This window comes from Sphaerodactylus townsendi, linkage group LG03 (genome assembly GCF_021028975.2).
Source record: "Sphaerodactylus townsendi isolate TG3544 linkage group LG03, MPM_Stown_v2.3, whole genome shotgun sequence".
In the NCBI taxonomy this organism is placed as follows: domain Eukaryota; kingdom Metazoa; phylum Chordata; class Lepidosauria; order Squamata; family Sphaerodactylidae; genus Sphaerodactylus; species Sphaerodactylus townsendi.
In genome coordinates, this window is record NC_059427.1 from 148497995 (window position 1) to 148515984 (window position 17990).

Below are 17990 nucleotides of genomic sequence, written 5' to 3' on the forward strand. Positions count from 1 at the left end.
ACATTTGAATTCCCGTGTCAGCCACGACGGACGACTCTGATTAATGATGGGCTTAAAAGAGACAGAGACCCGTCTTAATTATATAGAGATAGATTCTTGGAGTCATGAACATTTGGTAATCCCAATGAAAGACATTTTTTGCATTTCATCTAAATGAGCAAGGTGTGAATGCATTATTTAGTGGGTTCCAGCGAAGGGCTGGCTGGTGCCTGGCCAGCCAAGCCTGTGAATAGTTCACATTTTTGCCTTTTCACTTGTCCAACTGAACTGAACTTCTGAAACATTATATAAAGGATAAATACATAAGGGAAGGCACTTCAGAAGGAACCTTGCTCTGTTCATCTTTCCTTTGTCTTCAGTCTATGCGCTGCCATGAGCCGACAGATGAATGCCAGGTCATTGGGAGGAGGAAAGGGATTTAGTGCTAGCTCTGCTCTTGTTTCTGGAGGGGTCAGGAGTAATGCATTCCCTCAAAACCGAAGGTGTGCGGGAGGTGCGAGTAGAAACTGCGGCTTTGGCAGCAGAAGCCTTTACAACCTGGGGGGGACAAAAAGTATTTCCCAGAGTGTGGTTCCGGGAAACACCCGATGTGGAGGTGGATTTGGTGGCAGCAGTGGGTTTTGCTATGGCGGATTGGCCAGTGGTGGGTATATCAATGGTAACATTGGCAATGGAAGAAACAGCCTGAGCTTTCTTTGCTACCCGCCGGGGGGAATCCAAGAAGTGACCGTCAACCAGAGCCTCCTGGCACCTCTGAACATGGAAATTGATCCTGAGATCCAGAAAGTGCGAAAAGAGGAAAGGGAGCAAATCAAGAACCTCAACGACAGATTTGCTTCTTTCATTGACAAGGTGAGGTCTCTAGCTGCTGTTACAGCTTATTTTCTATTACCACGTTGCAGAGATCACGTCCTCCCGTCGTTCCGGTGGATCTGGGAGACGTTTTTTTTCAAATAATTTTTATTTTATCAACAAAACGTTACAAGAAGGGAAAAGATATTTAAAAATAAAAACTAAACGTGAGCAAACATAATGATAGCAATAATAATAGTAGTAGTAATACGTTGTAGGGGTGATCATATTAAATGGATCTGAATTTATAATCTTGCATATTTCATAGTCATATTAATAAAAATACTTTAACTTTGGATAGTACACCAGAAAGGAACAACCTTAATCATTAAGCAATCCAGTTATTTCTTGCTTCATTCTCATTGATTAAGTGTTCTATATTTTTTGTCTCATTTGGCTGCATTATACTGGTTCTTGTCTCATTTGCTCATATGTTGGCCACCATTTCCTTAAGTTCATGGATAGGTTAGATATCTTCCAATGCTGCTATATTATTATTGTTATTTTAATTTTGTTTGATATCACAGCTGCCAGTTCTATAGCTGGTTGTTGGCCTTTCTAGGAGCAGCAGTGGCGTAGGAAGTTAAGAGCTTGTGTATCTAATCTGGAGGAACGGGGTTTGGTTCCCAGCTCTGCCACCTGAGCTGTGGAGGCTTATCTGGGGAATTCAGATTAGCCTGTGCACTCCCACACACGCCAGCTGGGTGACCATGGGCTAGTCACAGCTTCTCGGAGCTCTCTCAGCCCCACCCACCTCACAGGGTGTTTGTTGTGAGGGGGTAGGGCAAGGAGATTGTCAGCCCCTTTGAGTCTCCTGCAGGAGAGAAAGGGGGGATATAAATCCAAACTCTCTTCTTCTTCTTCTTTAAAAGTCAAGCCTCACCCAAGGCCTGGGACATTGTAATGTATTGTTGCAGTATTTGTGCGAATCCTAGCAGGGCTGCCTTTTGAATCTGGCAGATGTTGATTTTGTCGATTTGAAGATGTTTCAAGTACAGCACAGGGCCGACCTCAGCTGGTTGGTGTCATAGTTTCTGAATCTCAATTTTAAAATCATGATATTTAGTGACCTTCTCCTGTTTTTTTTCCATCAACCCTGCAAACCCCAGGGATTTTTATGTTGATGATAGTCACTTTCTTGTCCTTGATCACTGTGATGTTCAGTGTGTTATATGGCAACACTTTGTCCATTTGGATTTGAAAGTCCCACAAGACTTTTTCCAAGACTTTCTCTGGATGATGTTCCCACCAGTTTTTAGCTGTCCTGAGGTTGTTATTCTTGCATAAATTCCAGTGGATCATTCTGGCCACTGAGTTGTGCCTCTGTACTCAGCCTGGGCAATATTTTTGTAGCAACTGACTACGTGACCTACAGTTTCGGTGGTTCCCTTGCATAATCTTCATTTTGCATCATCTGAGGATTTTTTTTAGCACTTAAAGTTAATTCTCGTGTAGGTTCTCTTCCAAAGGAGAGCCCTTGGATATTTTCTATCTTTGTTTACTTTGAAAGTGCTAGGCTGGCAGGCTGGCGGGCGCGCAAAGATGGCGCTAACCCCCTTCTCTATTGCTGCATGGATGCTACTGCCGTTTCTCTTCACTCTGGGGGCGATTTCGGCTGTAGCATTCCAGTTATTGAAAGTAGTCTTCTCCCCTCGTTCATACGTGGGGATGGAGTCTGAATATGCTTTCAGACCCTTGGTGCAAGCGAATAGAGAGGTAGACATGCACAGAGCGCAAGAGTTGAGCTGTTGCCCGAAGTAGCGTAGCACCGGAAGCAGTTGTAAAGAAACAAAACCTAAGTTTGAATTTCCCGCCTTACCTGTACAAAGGGGTATAAAAGTTCTGCTCACCAGAGCCTCAGTGCTCATTACTAGCCTGAACCTCCCTTGGTCAAGTTGGTGTGAGACACGATATATTGTCCTTCGCTTGGGTCCCTATGCTGGCACGGCTCTCCCTGTGGGGTTGAGCTCTCGGTAGTTGCCTGCCTTTGCTCTAATGGATGCTTGCAAAGAATGCTTTAAAAAAGATAGCTGAGTTCATTTCATTTTAACCTTTAATGGCATATAAATTATTAGCATATTTCCATTTAAAAGAGAAAACTTTTAAAACATTTAAATACGGGTGTTTAAAATGCTTTCCAAGAATTTAGCCACTGCCACAACTCAGCTATCTTTTAAAAATATATATATTTAAATATATATATATATATATTTGTTTCTCAGGTTCGCTTCCTGGAGCAACAAAATAAAGTCCTGGAGACCAAATGGAACCTCTTGCAACAGCACCCTGTCTCCCAAATGAAGAACAGCGTCGAACCCCTCTTTGAAGTTTATACCAACAGCATTCGGAAGCACCTGGACTCGCTGCAGAGTGAAAAGGGAAAGCTGGGTTCCGAGTTCAAGAACATGCAGGATTTAGTGGAAGATTTTAAGCACAGGTATTGGGTGGGGATTGATGAACCATGTTCAGCTCTCTTTTAGGGCTACCATTTCAGATTTGGTAAGCATGATTATCAACCAAGTTTGTACATTCAGACCATCCAACATTTCACAAGTGAAACGATGACACTTTGAAGGAGAGTTGAGTTTTATACCTTGTCTTTTTCTCAAAAGTGGCTTACAACTGCCTTCCCTTCCCCACAACAGCCACCTTGTGAGGTAGGTGGGTCTGAGAGAGTTTGAAGAGAATTGTGACTAGCCCAAGGCCACTTCTTGTGGAGGAGCAGGGGAAAAAACCCATTCCCAAGTTTGGAGTCCACCTTGCCTCATCTAAATAAATAAGTAAATTAAATATGTGGTAGAGGATTTCATCAAAGTTATGTGCATATATGATAGCCGATGTTGGTTCACATGTGACATCTTCTCTTTCACATTACTGCCTGAGCACTTTCCCTTCCCATCATGCATTGCTGAGCACTTTCCCCTCCCCTCGTGCTTTGCTGAAGACTCTTCCCTCTTCTCCCCACTGTGTTTATTCAGCAACAGCCTGTTCCTTGTTGGTTCTGCACCAAATCCAGTGGCCTTTCAGCCCTCCATATTTGGATTGGGCTGCCATGTATTTCCTTTAAGAAATACACCCATAGTGCTTATTAATAAGAACATAAGAACATAAGAACATAAGAACAAGCCAGCTGGATCAGACCAAAGTCCATCTAGTCCAGCTCTCTGCTACTCGCAGTGGCCCACCAGGTGCCTTTGGGAGCTCACATGTAGGATGTGAACGCAATGGCCTTCTGCGGCTGTTGCTCCCGATCACCTGGTCTGTTAAGGCATTTGCACTCTCAGATCAAGGAGAATCAAGATTGGTAGCCATAAATCGACTTCTCCTCCATAAATCTGTCCAAGCCCCTTTTAAAGCTATCCAGGTTAGTGGCCATCACCACCTCCACCACCACCACAAATAGGATGGTTCAGTCATACTTAGGTCCTTTCTGCATGGGCCATGTAACATGGAATAGCAACAGGCTACAACCCGTTGTGGGCAGGAACTTTGCACAATCCCCGCCCCTGCATTGAGTCTGCCCCGCTTTATCCACCCCAATCTGGCTTAAATGAGAATCGCACTATCAGCGATTCTTTTTAGAAAGGCTGGGCTTGAGCCTCCACTGAGTGAATGGCCCTGTGTGGGAGGCGTGTTACTTGGCCATGCCTTATTGTTTTGTCCTCCCTGCCTCTCCCCTGCGTAACCACGCAGAAGAGCGCAGACGTCCAGAGACGTCAGTATGGCAGGGAGAGAGGAAGGTAAGCAAACCACAGACATGCCTCCGTGGGAAGGCCAACCGCATTGACTCTGGGGCCACCCGCACAAAGGCGTGCCAACAGCCCGGGGCTGCACCGGGCTCATGTACCCTGGCTGCACCCCGAGTTTATTGGCCCATGTGGAAAGGGTCTTATTCAGTCTTTCCAACACATTTGAAACAATTTAGGGGGGGAGAAGAAGAAAACCAAAAAAACAACAATTCTGGCAACTCGATTGAATTCCGAATCGTTTTCAAGGTGTTGGTTTTGACCTTTAAGGCCTTGCGCGGCCTGGGACCCTCGTACCTATGGGACCGTCTTGCCCCATATGTCCCAAATCGGCCTCTGCGCTCAGCAGAGGCAAATTTACTGATGATCCCCGGCCCCTCAATGATGCAGCTGGCCTCCACCCAGGCCAGAGCCTTTACAGCTCTGGCCCCTGCCTGGTGGAACGCTCTACCTCCAGCTACGTGGGCCCTGCGGGATCTTAATGAATTTCGCAGGGCCTGCAAGACGGAGCTGTTCCACCAGGCCTTTGGGGAGCCCGGCCGCTGATGCCCCCCCTTTCTAAAATCTATGGACCCTGCCGTTCCCCCTCCCTCTTCTTTCCTCCCCCCTCTTTTCTTAGGGGACTACGAGTAGGACGCCATCGGTAATTTTGATAGATGCTGCATTTTAATGGGGGTAGATTTTAACATATAGAGCCATATTTAATAACTATTTAAAATTTGATTTTATTTGTGCTCTATCTATTTGTTTGTTTGCCGCCCTGAGCCCTTCGGGGGAGGGCGGTTTATTAATAATAATAATAATGATAATGATAATGATAATGATAATGATAATGATAATGATGATGATGATGATGATGATGATGATGATGATGATGATGATGATGATGATGATGATGATGATAATAATAATAATAATAATAATTGTTTTGGATACTGCCTAAAAATTCTGCAGTTGGAAGAGGAAACAGAATGGTGTGGAATCTATACACATAATTCGCTAAGGGTTTGGAATGTCCGATGACAAACCCCCAGCCAATGGGTTTGAAGTGCATCTGTCCCATTATAGCTACCACATATATCCCTTCCCAAGACATGGGGGCCTCGGGAAGTGAGGTGCGGGGAGAAACAGACCTGATCCTCCATGTTGGACTTAGCGCACTGAGTCCAGCATAGAAGATAGGCCCCCCCATCTCCCTTCCCTGTTTCCATAGGATTTGGGAAACAAGGAGGGGGGGGGAACAGCCTGATCCTCCATGAAGGCCTGAGCTAGCTGAGCCCCGCATGGAGGATTGGGGTCCCTTCCCTATTTCCAAAGCTGTTCAGGGTTTGGGAAAGAAGGTGAGGGAAACAGTTCTATCCTGCCTGCCCCCTCTGCTCCCCTCCCGCATCTCGGGTCTATTTTATGTCATTTAAAAATGGGCTTTGCTGTTAGTCTTCCATATGTTGTCTGCCAATTCTAGAAAATGTTAAAGGTCAGATTTAATGGGATTCTAATGCTGTGGAGCAGCTATCGAGAATGTGTCCTTTGCGGCGTTCATTTTAACAAGAGGCACTTTCAAGAAAAAATTCTTTGCAGATCGTAGCAGTCACAATGGAATGTGTTTCAGCTCTGCATCTCTCTCTCTCTCTCTCTCTCTTCATTGTCCAAACAGATATGAAGAAGAAATTAACAGACGCACAACTGCTGAGAATGAATTTGTATTGCTGAAAAAGGCAAGTAGTGGTAACAGTCTCCAGCTTACTGAGCTAGCTGTGAATGGAAAGCTGGGGCAGAGGCTGGTGTGGGGGTGTTCCCCTTGAGGGGAAGAGGGAGGGGTCCCCTGCTTGCCCTCCCTCTCCCACATCTAGAGCCCATTTTATTTCATTTCAAATAGGCTTTACTGTTAGTGATTCAATGAAACAATATAAACACATGAACATACAGCACCAAAAGCAGGGAGGAGGGACATCGTGATTGGGGGCGTGCCAAATGAGACAAGGAAGTCTACACCTGCCGGTACAAGGCTGGTAGAGAGGAACGGGTAAATCTCCCTGAGGAGGGAGTTCCAGAATTTTGGTACTTGAACCAAGATGGCTATTCTTTGGGATGCCACCCATTGAGGGTTTGCGAAGCAGGGCCTCTGAAGATCACCAGAGTGAAAGCGAGGTTCAAACGGCAGAAGGCCATATGTATGTATGCTGGCCCCAAGCCATATAGAACCTTAAAGCTAAATACCAGCACCTTCAGTTGGGACCAGAAGCAAACTGGGAATGGAAGAAAACTGAAGTGGTATGGTCTCTGTGACTCACTTGAAGCAACATTCTGGTCTCAGCATTCCGTACCAATAAATTGATATCAAAGGGTGATATGCTTCTAAACTTTCTAATGACCTCTCCTCCGTAATCTAGGAGTTTACTCTGTAGAGGCCTTGATGCACTGGGTGTGGCTCATAGGCCATGCTTTGACTAACCTTTCTGTGAGAAATTGTTATTTATAACTAATGTCTGTATTTGAAATATTTCTAAACTGTTTGGTTTAAATCTCCTTTCAGGATGTGGATGCTGCCTATATGAACAAAGTGGAGCTGGAGGCCAGGGTAGCTTCTCTGACTGATGAACACAACTTTCTGAGATGCCTCTATGATACGGTGAGGAAGTTGGTCCTGGTTATTACTTGGATGAGACACAACCAAGGCTGACTTGGGTCATTACACAGAGGGTGGCAGTGACAAACCACCTCTGAATGTCTCTTGCCTTGAAACCTTTGATGGCATTTTCTACCACCACATTTTCTACCACCACCTTGTTCGAAGGATCAGGTAATAGGGTCAGGTAGTACAGGATATGAAAGACCTTAAGACCTTGGAGAGCTGCCACCAGTGACAATACATAAATACTAGGTTTGGAGATTTGGGTGCACCAAATCCCAGTTTGGGCCTGAATCTGGGTGAATTCAAGCTATTCGGGTCAAAATTGGCCCGAATGTGTCCTGCCTGAATATGAGCTGATCCGAATGCCTCTTATTCTGGCTTTTGGGGGGTATTTTTTTGGTGTTTTCGTGTTTCGGCCTGCAGGGGGCACATTTTTACAGTTAGTGGCACCAAAATGTCAGGGTCTTATCTGGAGACTATCTTGATGTTACCTGAGTTTGGTGAAGTTTGGTTCAGGGAGACCAAAGTTAGGGACCCCCAAAGTGGCTGCCCCATCTCCCATTGTTTCCAATGAGAGCTAACAGGAGATGGGCCCATATATTTGAGAGTCCATATATTTATTTGTTTGTTTGTTTGTTTGTTTATTATTGAGATTTATATACTGCCAACCACCGGAGGGCTCTGGGCGGTGCACAACACAATTTTACAACAAAATATAACCAAAAACAAATGGAGCAAATAAACAAAATACAGAATAATATCTGGGCATACCAAATCTGGTATTAAGGCTTATTTGGCTTACATATACTTTTATGCCTGAATAAGCCTGACTCCGAATTTTACTGTATATTTAAGGTATTGACCAAGCCTAATACTGACCTTGATAGACAAGGGCTGTTTACGCACTTGTGATCTCCTTCGCATTGAGCATACATTCTCTTTGGGTTGGATTCTCAGTTATACACACATTTCTCCTTCTGTGCCAGTCATTCCACCTCAGATCAGAGAATCCTCATAGTTTCAGAAAGCTCTGAAAGTGCGACTTTTCCTCTCCCCTTGCAGGGAAAGCGAAAGAGATAAGCAAGTGTTTAGCTTTCTGCAGGTTTTATTGCTGCTCTCTGCCTTCCACTGCTCATACTGTTAGGCACAGGGCAGAAGCCCTGTACTCAGAGCTAAGGCTCTGTCCGGTTACTCACAAATAACCATCCATAAGCTTCTTCAGTGTTCAGAGTTTTATTGTTTCAATTCTGCGCAGAAGAGGGAACCCAGACTCTCCTTTAAAAATCAGACAGGGAGCCCGTTCGAAGCGCTGCCGCCTGTGTAACATAATTTATAGTTACAAAAACATACCTCCCCGCTCCTTGCTCATTGGGTTGAGTCAAGTAGACGTACAGACCTGGTCATCTTATCCCACCTCTTACCACACCTTTCCATCTCATATTTTTAATGTAACTTGAGTCTAAAACACCTCATGTACAAAGTTTCTATAGCAATCAAGTCTTCTGCTAATCCTTATCTATTGCTAGCTCCCTTATCTCTGCTGAGAGGCCCCAGAGCCGAGCCTGTGTCAGGCTGCTCCCTGAGTTTCATTTCTCGATGGCCTTTTAATTCACCCCTTTCACATTCCTCCGTGTTTACCTGATTTTCAGCAAACTCAATTCCAAGCCTCATCAGGGATGTTAGCTAAGATGATTTTATATAACATGCTTCACGCTTTGTGCAGGCCAACTTTGAAGGCTACCTATATGTGTCTATATGGCTTAAAACACTATAAACTATATATGTGTACATATCAATACCACATCAGTGCCTCATGCTTGTCAGGCCACCATTTCAGAAAGATCAGAAGGACTTTTAAAAAATGTATTTTCATGCTGAAAGTCTATTGCTAGATCAATAGACCCACTGAAACTGACAAGAAATTGACATGATCTAGCAAACTAATATTAAACTAAAGATGCAGGGACAAAAGGTGGCAGGCAATGGAAACAATGAGGAAGCGGGGAGTGGGCGGCATGGACAAAAGGGCAGATGGGCTCGGCTGGGGACACTTCACAGAAGAAGAAGCCCTATGCAAACAGAAAACCATGGGGAAAAACCTTGTTGGCTGCAAACAGCTGTGTGATAAGTAGCACATGCTACTTATCCTCCCTTCCCCTTCCCTCCTTCTCCTCCATAGGGTGGGTGGGTCGTGACCAGGTACTGGGCCCCTCCCCCTCCCTTCCTCTCCTCTCTATGGTGGCTGGGCCCCGACCAGATGACAGGCCCCACCCCCTCCCCTACCCCAAGGGTGGGTGTTCCAAGAGTCTGACTCAACATAAGGCAACATCATGTGTTTAAATGCATTTCTGTGACTTCCAGGAGCTGGCCCAGATGCGAGGACAGATAAATGACACCAGCATAATCCTTTCCATGGATAACAACCGTGACTTGGATCTGGATCGCATCATTGCCGAAGTGAAAGCTCAGTATGAAGAAATGGCAAGCAGGAGTCGAGCTGAGGTTGATGCACTGTATCAGAACAAGGTGGGTGTTCCTGGCTCCAGCCTGTATTGCACTTTTAGGAGGGGCTGTGAAGATGAGGGGGGGGTTCCCATCAGCCTCCCCCTCTTCTACCCTTTCCCACCATTGTTTCTTCAGTGGTTTCAGAAGACACTTTGGCCCCTTCCGCATGGGCGGAATACGGCGGCCTGGGGATGGCAAAAACGCCGTCCCCAGGGAGCCGTTCGCACAGGGGGCGCAGCTGCTTTGCAGCCGCCGTTTTCCCACCTTGCTTGCCCAGCGAGGTTTTTGGAAAATGGCGGCTCCGCGGTGCCTTCCCTCCCCCCATGTCCGGGCGTCCTACCTGTCCTGCGGCCCTCCGGCTCATTGCCGAGGCCTGGGGACACGCCCCCTCTGCCCTGCGACTCACGCCCCCTCTGCCCTGCAACTCCGGAGCGGTCGTGCAGGGCAGGGGGGCGTGTCCCCTGGCCTCGGCGACGCGCCGGAGGGCCGCAGGACAGGTAGGAGGCCCTGACGCCCAGCTCTGCGCCGTTGTCCCGGGCGGCTCTGGGACCGTTCATGCAAACAGTCCCAGAGGGGTCGGGTCGGCGTCATCTACGCCGACCCGACCCCTTCCACCGCTGTGCGGAAGGGGCCCTAGTTTGGTTCCTGCCTGAAAGTGCATCATTCTCCATTTTTAAAATCGGGGGCAGCAAAAATGTTTCACAGGCCATATACTTCTCATGTATGGTAGCAGTGATATAATATTGGGAATGTTTCATGCAAATATCTTCCATACTGAGCCTTTCAGGAGCAATTTTCTTGCTTACCATTAGCTAAAAAAGTCAGTGCAATAAAATCTAAGGGAAAAGATACTAGAGAAAATAATGAGTCTTGGCATAAGCCTTTGATTATAGAGATTTGCCAGTTTTGGCTCAGATAAGCTCAGGGATTGCACACACAACAAATACCCAACTGGGCTCTGGAACTTCCTTGGCCATTCTGACAATTCTGTAGAATTTTAAGTGACACCCTGTAAGGGTGCTTGCTGAATTCTTTATTAGGTACAATCTGTTCAGTTTGTGAATATAATATTTTTTTCAATTTTTCACACAACCCCCCCTCCCAGGAACATACTTAGACACCAACAGTCTGTGATTATGGCAAAAAGAACTAAACCTAACTACACATTGTAGACATCTTCATTTTCTTGGTGTTTGCAGTTGCCACACAGCCTTCAACTGTAGACATTGGATGGTCAGGACAAAAGATAGGGTTTTCAATCTCCACATTCTGCTGGAATCCACTCTATGGAGTCAAATTCCTTCTGTGTTTTCTCCCCTCCCCTCCCCAACCTCCACTATCCACCAGTTCCACCCAGAGGTGGGATCCAAAAATTTTAGTAACAGGTTTCCATGGTGGTGGGATTCAAACAGTGGCGTAGCGCCAATGGGGCTGGGTGGGGCATTCCGGGGGCATAGCCAGGCATTCCAGGGGCGGGGCATTCCTGGGCAGGGCTGTGGCAAGGATGCAGGGCACGCGCACCCCAGGTGCAGTTTGCTTTAAGGAGTCTCCAAACAGCTAACAAACACCCCCCCCTTTCCTCTCCCCACAAACAACCCCTTGTGGGGCAGCAGGTGGGGCAGAGAATGTGGGGAATCAAACTCAGCTCTCCAGATTACAGCCCAGCCCCACAGCAAAAGTTAAGAAGCCAGGTGCTTCATGCCCCCCCCCCCCCATCAAGCGCCTTCATTCCTACAATTGCAAACAAGATTTTAGGGATAGAAGTGCAGTTTGGATTTGCACATTACCTTTAAGGAGTCTCCAAACAGCTAACAAACGCCCCCCCCCCCGTTTCCTCTCCCCACAACAAACACCTTGCAGGTGGGGCAGAGATTGCCTCCCCTAGTTTGCTCCATGGACTTCTCCTCCTGTGCTGGCACGGGCACCTGGTCTGCTGGGGAGAAGGCTTGAGACTGAGAGCAATGGCAAGGACTTAATGGAGAATAAGGCACTTCACTCTGGGTGAGAGGGAGGGGAGGCGGAGCTCCCCAGTCCTCATCCTGGGAGCACAGTGGTATTTCTCCCCCACCCTCTGGACACTCAGGGCCACCGTAGAGAGTGGGCGGGGCTATGTCAGGTTTCCTCAATTCCGGGCTTGGTGGGGCTTGCAAAATCAGTCTGTGTGGGGGGACATTTTGGCGCCCGCCCCACAAGACTGCAATGGATGCACCCAGGGACATGGGGTACCCCTTGTCCCTAGGCAAATATGCCACTGCCTCTGAGCCGACCCAATTAGTAACCCCCTCTCGGCACACACAAATAATGAGTAACCCACTCTCGGGAACCTGTGAGAACCGGCTGGGTCTCACCTCTGGTTCCACCCCAAAAATGTTCCAAGCTGAAGTAGGCAACCTTCCCAGGAGAATCCCTTCAGATGGCTGCATTTTGGCCACTGATTTATCCTAATCATGCGTAGTCCTTGACTCCTGTTGTAACATCTTGGCACATGCCAGTTTCAGGAACTCCAGCTCACGGCTGGGAAACACGATGATGACTTGAAAAACTCCAAGGCGGAGATTTCTGAGCTAAACAGACTCATCCACAGGCTGAGAGGAGAAACAGAAAATGTAAAGAAACAGGTAAGCTTTGCATTGCATGAGTGAGATACAAAATGTCTCAGCCTCTGGGATTTCATACACTGGAAGCAGAATAATGTAAGACATGCAGAAGAAGAGATTGGGAAATATTTTTTTAAAAAGGTGTTTAAAATAAACGAGATCTATATCATCATCAATAACCTTTATTAGGCATACAGAGTAAAAAATAAATAAAATAATGCAGTGAGTAATATAAGCAGGTCATGTTCCTTGCTATTTATTTATTTATTTATTTATTTATTTATTTATTTATTTATTTATTTATTTATTTATTTATTCATTCATTCAGATTTTTAGACCGCCCCATCCCCTAAGGGCTCTGGGTGGTGTACAACATCATAACCATAAAAACAGCTAAAACCTTTAAAAGCAGCAGTAAAAATAAGAGACTAAATATAATAATTAAATTAATTTGTAAAATGGCATCCAACAATCTCATTTTCAAACCCTCTTTCAGAGAGGGAAGGATAGTAAATCCCAAGATAACAAAGGCACAGATGTAAAGGCCATGGGAGGGGGCACCATCAACGGCTGGTACCTCCAAAGGCCCGGCGGAACAGCTCCGTCTTACAGGCCCTGCGGAATTCTGTGAGGGTCCTCTGAGGGGCCCGGATAGCTGATTGGAAGAGCTGCCGCTCTACTCCTCAGGCTGGGGCCAGGGCTGTAAAGGCCCTGGCTCGTGTGGAGGCCAGCCGTATCATCGAGGGGCCGGGGACCACCAGTAGATTGGCCTCTGCTGAACGAAGAGGCCGTATTGGGACATGTGGGGTGATGCGGTCCCGAAGATATTTGGTTCCGTACAGCAATCACTTGCAGTAGAAATTCAGCCGTCTTTTCCAGTGTCTCCTGTTTCTTGCTGTTGAGAAGGAAGTTTATTTGCAAGTCAGCTGGACAAGTTAGTGCTTTAAGGTATATAGATTGTGCTAAGAAGTATCTGATGTTTGAGTACTCAGGACAGAAGAAAATCATGTGATTTAAGGTTTCTACTTGGTTCAGACAATAGGGACAAAATCTTTCATTGGATGGAATAGAAAGTAGTCACCCCTCTTCTATTGCCGATGGAAACATGTTGCATCTGGTTCAGGTTAGGGCCTATCTCTGTGTTGGCTCCAGTAATAGGTCAATGTAGTGCGCCAGCTGCCGATGTATGGGTACTATATTGTGGTATAGGGGGGAGCATGATCAGTTTGCTGATGCTAGAAGCAGCTGTTGTTCCTGGTCTAGTAGTCTTGTTTTTAGTAAGGGGAAGATCTCATTTGGGTTAAGCATGTGGAATGTTTCCAGTGAGAAACCAAGAGATTTGATCTTCCTAATGATGTTGGACCACCAGTTGGAACTCATCAGATCAGGCATCGTGAGTTGGATTAGGCTGTCTTTTCCTGTATTGAAACAGAGTCTCAGCCAGAATTTCAGAGTAGATAGCCATGCTCTGGTTTCTAGTAGACTCAGGCCTGCTTCCAGACATAAAACTGAATAGGGAACAGAATGTGGCACCCCAAACACTTTGTAAAGAAAAACAGATTGTACTCTTTCAGATGACTTATTCCAAGCTTTTATCCAGATTGGTACGCCATACATAAGATGTTGAATAACTTTGGCTTTGAATACTTCAAGTGCTGCTGGTATATAGCCTTGCCCTTTGGAGAAATGTAATTTTAATACTTCCATTTGAGTATGGCATTCTTTCAGTACCCTGTCACGATGACTTGCCCAGTTGACTTTGTAATTGAAATTAAGTCCTAAGTATTTATGGTTCTTGATCTGTTCAAGTTTGTTACCATTAAGGTACCAGTTAGAAGGTTTGAAGGTGTTGGCACAAACCATGATTTTGGACTTTGTGGGGTTGATTTCCAGATCGTTTAGGACACAGTATGCATGCCACTTGTTAAGAAGGTGTTTCAAACCAATCTGGGTTCTTGATATCAGGATTGCGTCATCTGCCAACAATAATAGGTTCAAACTCCTGTTTCCTAGAGTTGGACTATGGGTACCAGCCTCACTCAGAGTTTCTGCCAGATCGTTGATGAAGAGATTAAATAGAGTCGGTGCCAGGACACATCCTTGTTTGACTCCTTTTTTCACCATAATTTTTGAGGTCAATTTTCCAGAGTTGTCACATTTGATCTGGCAGGTGGTATCTTTATGTAGGGACTTTAAAAGAAAAAGGAGTCGATTTTCAATCCCTAGTCTTTCAAGTTTGTGTCAGAGAAGTTCTCTGGAAACTGAATCAAACACTCCCTTTAGGTCGAGGAAGTCTAGATAAAGTTTGGAATTATTCTTCCTCATATATTTAGATAGTAGGGCGTTGAGAGTCATGCAATGATCGAGCATGGTGCTGTTGCTCCTGAACCCTGTTTGCTCAGGTCTAAGGATCTTGTTGTTGTTTATCCAAGTAAGCATTAAGTATTTTGCATATATTTTGCCTGTGATGGGAGATCTTTTAAAACAAATCTTTTAAAACATTTTGACGCAGGAAATAAAATGTTTCCTCCATGAAGTTCTTCATTGCCCCCCCCCCTTTGGTTCAAAGAACATTTTATTTTCAGTCTCAAAACATTTTCAGTTTAACCCTTTAAAAACAATTATTTAGGCTTAAGCATTTTCAAAATGGCTTCACTTGCTGTGCGATCTCTTTAAGACATTTTCCCTGCTTTTCTGCCATTCCCAAACTTTCTCCTTGGCATCATTTTCTGAGCTCGCTCTCTGTTCCCTCTCACCTATTTCTTTCCATCATTTTTGTGAGTTTCTTTGGTTTTTCTGGGGGGGGGGGATCAAGGCAAGATTATATGAGATATGAAGAATCACAGCATGAAGTTGTGAAGAGTTGAAGCTCTGATTAATTCAACTTACCAAAAAGGGGGGGCATGTATCATGAAGGGGGTGACTACAGACATACATCATGGTAAAGGGAGAGAAGAATTGAAAAGATTCTCCAAACATTTTAAGTGATTTGTGCAGAAATGAATGATGTTAATTTGACTACCGGTAGTTTAATGCACTTTAACAACAATAAAATACACAATGACAGTGTGATGCTGTAATCCCACTTTTCTGGGATTAAACCTCATTGAATAGAAGTGAGTAGGATTCTGAGACCTGCTCTGGACAGGACACTAAGAGCACAATCCTAAGCAGAAACAAGACCCGCTGTATTGAACAGGACGTATTCGCAGCTAAGCTTGTACAGGTGTGCCCTGTTAAGCTTGTTTGCTTCCAGCCAAACCTTCAAATTCAACAGAATTCCTTAATGGGATTATCATCAAAAAACCAAATCAAATATAAATAATGTTCAAATTTTAGAAGTAAATTCAACTAAATAGAATTGAAGAACATGATTTGTTTTTAACTGGTTTACTGTCTTTTTCTTCCAAATACTTACTTATTTTACAATCTGTTTTGGTCTGGTGTGCCTTCATTTATCAATGAATTGCTTTCATCCATTACTTTAATCCTGTATATTACATGGATTCCTAGATAGCTAAATTCATGAAAACTGATTCCTTCCTCCTCCTCAATGAAACAGAACAAAACATTTAAGGCAAATCATCATCATTATCATCTGTATTTATTCAGTCTTATTCTGTATAATTAATGTTAGCATGTCTCCTTCCAAGGGAATAATCTCCAAAGTCACATGGTCATTCCCTCTCAAGGGAACATGCTAACATTAATTATATGGAATAAGACGTCAACAATTAAAAGATCCAAGCACAAGAAATCCTGGGTCAATGTAATCTTGTGGCAATACAAAGGTTACTTGATATGTAATGATGGGGACTTTATCCTCCAACACAAAGTTAACTAAAAGATTGCTTGGGCAATTACGGGGATAAGAATGGCCAAAGCATCAAAACAACAAGGGTAGTATTATGCTTTTTCTAATATCTACATAAAATTGGAAGTGCAACAATATATGAGTAATTGTCTGCCGGTATACCTCTGAACACTAATCCAAGATAAGGTCAAATACAGCAGCTGTGGTCTGGCAAAGCTGACCTCAAGTCCAAACAAAGTCATGAGGTAAAGTCATGAGGACAAGGGAGGGAGGGTGAGGGGGTGAGGGTGGCATGCAAGGGAGGGGAGGGGGCCCAGCATCTGGACATGGTCCACCCACCCTAGCGAAGAGAGGGGGAAGGGAGGGAGGGGTGGTATGCAAGGGAAGGGGAAGGAGTGAGGGGAGGGAGAGAAGGGTGGCATGCAAGGGAGGGGAGGGGGCCAGGCATCTGGACATGGCCCACCCACCCTAGTGGAGGGAGGGGGAGGGGAGGGAGGGGGAGGGGTGGTATGCAAGGGAAAGGGAAGGAGTGAGGGGAGGGAGTGAGGGGTGGCATGCAAGGAAGGGGAGGGAGGGATGGCATGCAAGGGAGGGGAGGGGGACAAGCATCTGGACATGGCCCATTCACCCTAGCGGAGAGAGGGGGAGGGGAGGGAGGGGAAGGGGTGGCATGCAAGGGAAGGGGAAGGAGTGAGGGGAGGGGAGGGAGGGGAGGGGAGGGGAGGGAGTGAGGGGTGGCATGCAAGGGAGGGGAGGGGCCCGGCATCTGGACCTGGCCCACCTACCCTAGCGGAGAAAGGGGAGGGGAGTGAGGGGGAGGGGTGGTATGCAAGGGGAGGGGAAGGAGTGAGGGAGTGAGGGGTAGCATGCAAGGGAGGGGAGGGAGTCAGGGGTGGCATGCAAGGCAAGCAATGTACTCATTGCTAGTACATGGGCACAAGTTTGTTGTCGTTGGCCATTTTTGAACCTTCCCTATTAATAGGACTGATGGAAATTTAAGACAAATCTGGAACCTTCATGCCTTAGAATGTAAAATCCATGCAACTTGGTTTCTGTTCTTTGTGCTTTGCCCAGTGCGTTCATCTTCAGTCAGCCATTGCTGACGCCGAAGACCGCGGAGAGACCACCCTCAAGAATGCGAGGGAAAAACTAACAGATCTGGAGAATGCCACCCAGAAATCTAAGGAAGAACTGGCTCGACTCCTGCGTGATTACCAGGAACTCCTGAATCTTAAGTTAGCCCTGGATATTGAGATTGCCACCTATAGGACACTTCTGGAAGAAGAGGAGTTCAGGTGGGGATGACGATGGAACAAATTATTAGGGATGATTATGAAATCCAGTTAGACTGCACTTGCAATCAGGGACATTCCCCCATTCTCTCAGACTGCTGTTTGTTGGGGTCGCCAACCTCCAGGTGGTGACTGGAGATCTCCCAGACTTACAACTGATTTCCAGGTTACAGAAATCAGAAGAAAATGGCTTCTTTGGATGGTGCACTGAATGACCCTTCTGAGGCTCCTCCCGAAATCACACCCTCCTCAGGCTCTGCTCCCAAAATCTCCCAGAATTTCCTAACCTGGAGTTGGTGACCCTGCTGATTGGATTGAACCTCATTCCATCCAATGGCCTTCTGATGCCGAGACCAAATGTTAGAGCCAGTGCCGGCACCTAGAGATGCATGCTTCTCAGCTCTGAGACATCATCTGGGTCAGGGGTCTGCAACCTGCGGATCTCCAGATGTTCATGGACTACAATTCCCATCTGCCCACTGCCAGCATGGCTGCTGGCAGGGGCCGCTGGGAATTGTAGTCCATGAACATCTGGAGAACCGCAGGTTGCAG

At 45.9% G+C, this 17990-nt stretch overlaps 1 protein-coding gene across 1 annotated transcript; it reads left to right on the forward strand.

Annotated features, from left to right (window-relative positions):
- The first annotated feature begins 305 nt into the window (after positions 1-305).
- LOC125427913 (keratin, type II cytoskeletal 75-like) lies at positions 306-17451 on the forward strand. Its single transcript, XM_048487479.1, has 7 exons — positions 306-852; positions 3075-3289; positions 6253-6313; positions 7132-7227; positions 9592-9756; positions 12228-12353; positions 17221-17451. The coding sequence occupies exons 1-7, from the start codon at positions 373-375 to the stop codon at positions 17449-17451; spliced, it is 1374 nt and encodes a 457-aa protein (XP_048343436.1). The 5' UTR covers positions 306-372.
- The last annotated feature ends 539 nt before the right edge of the window (positions 17452-17990 follow it).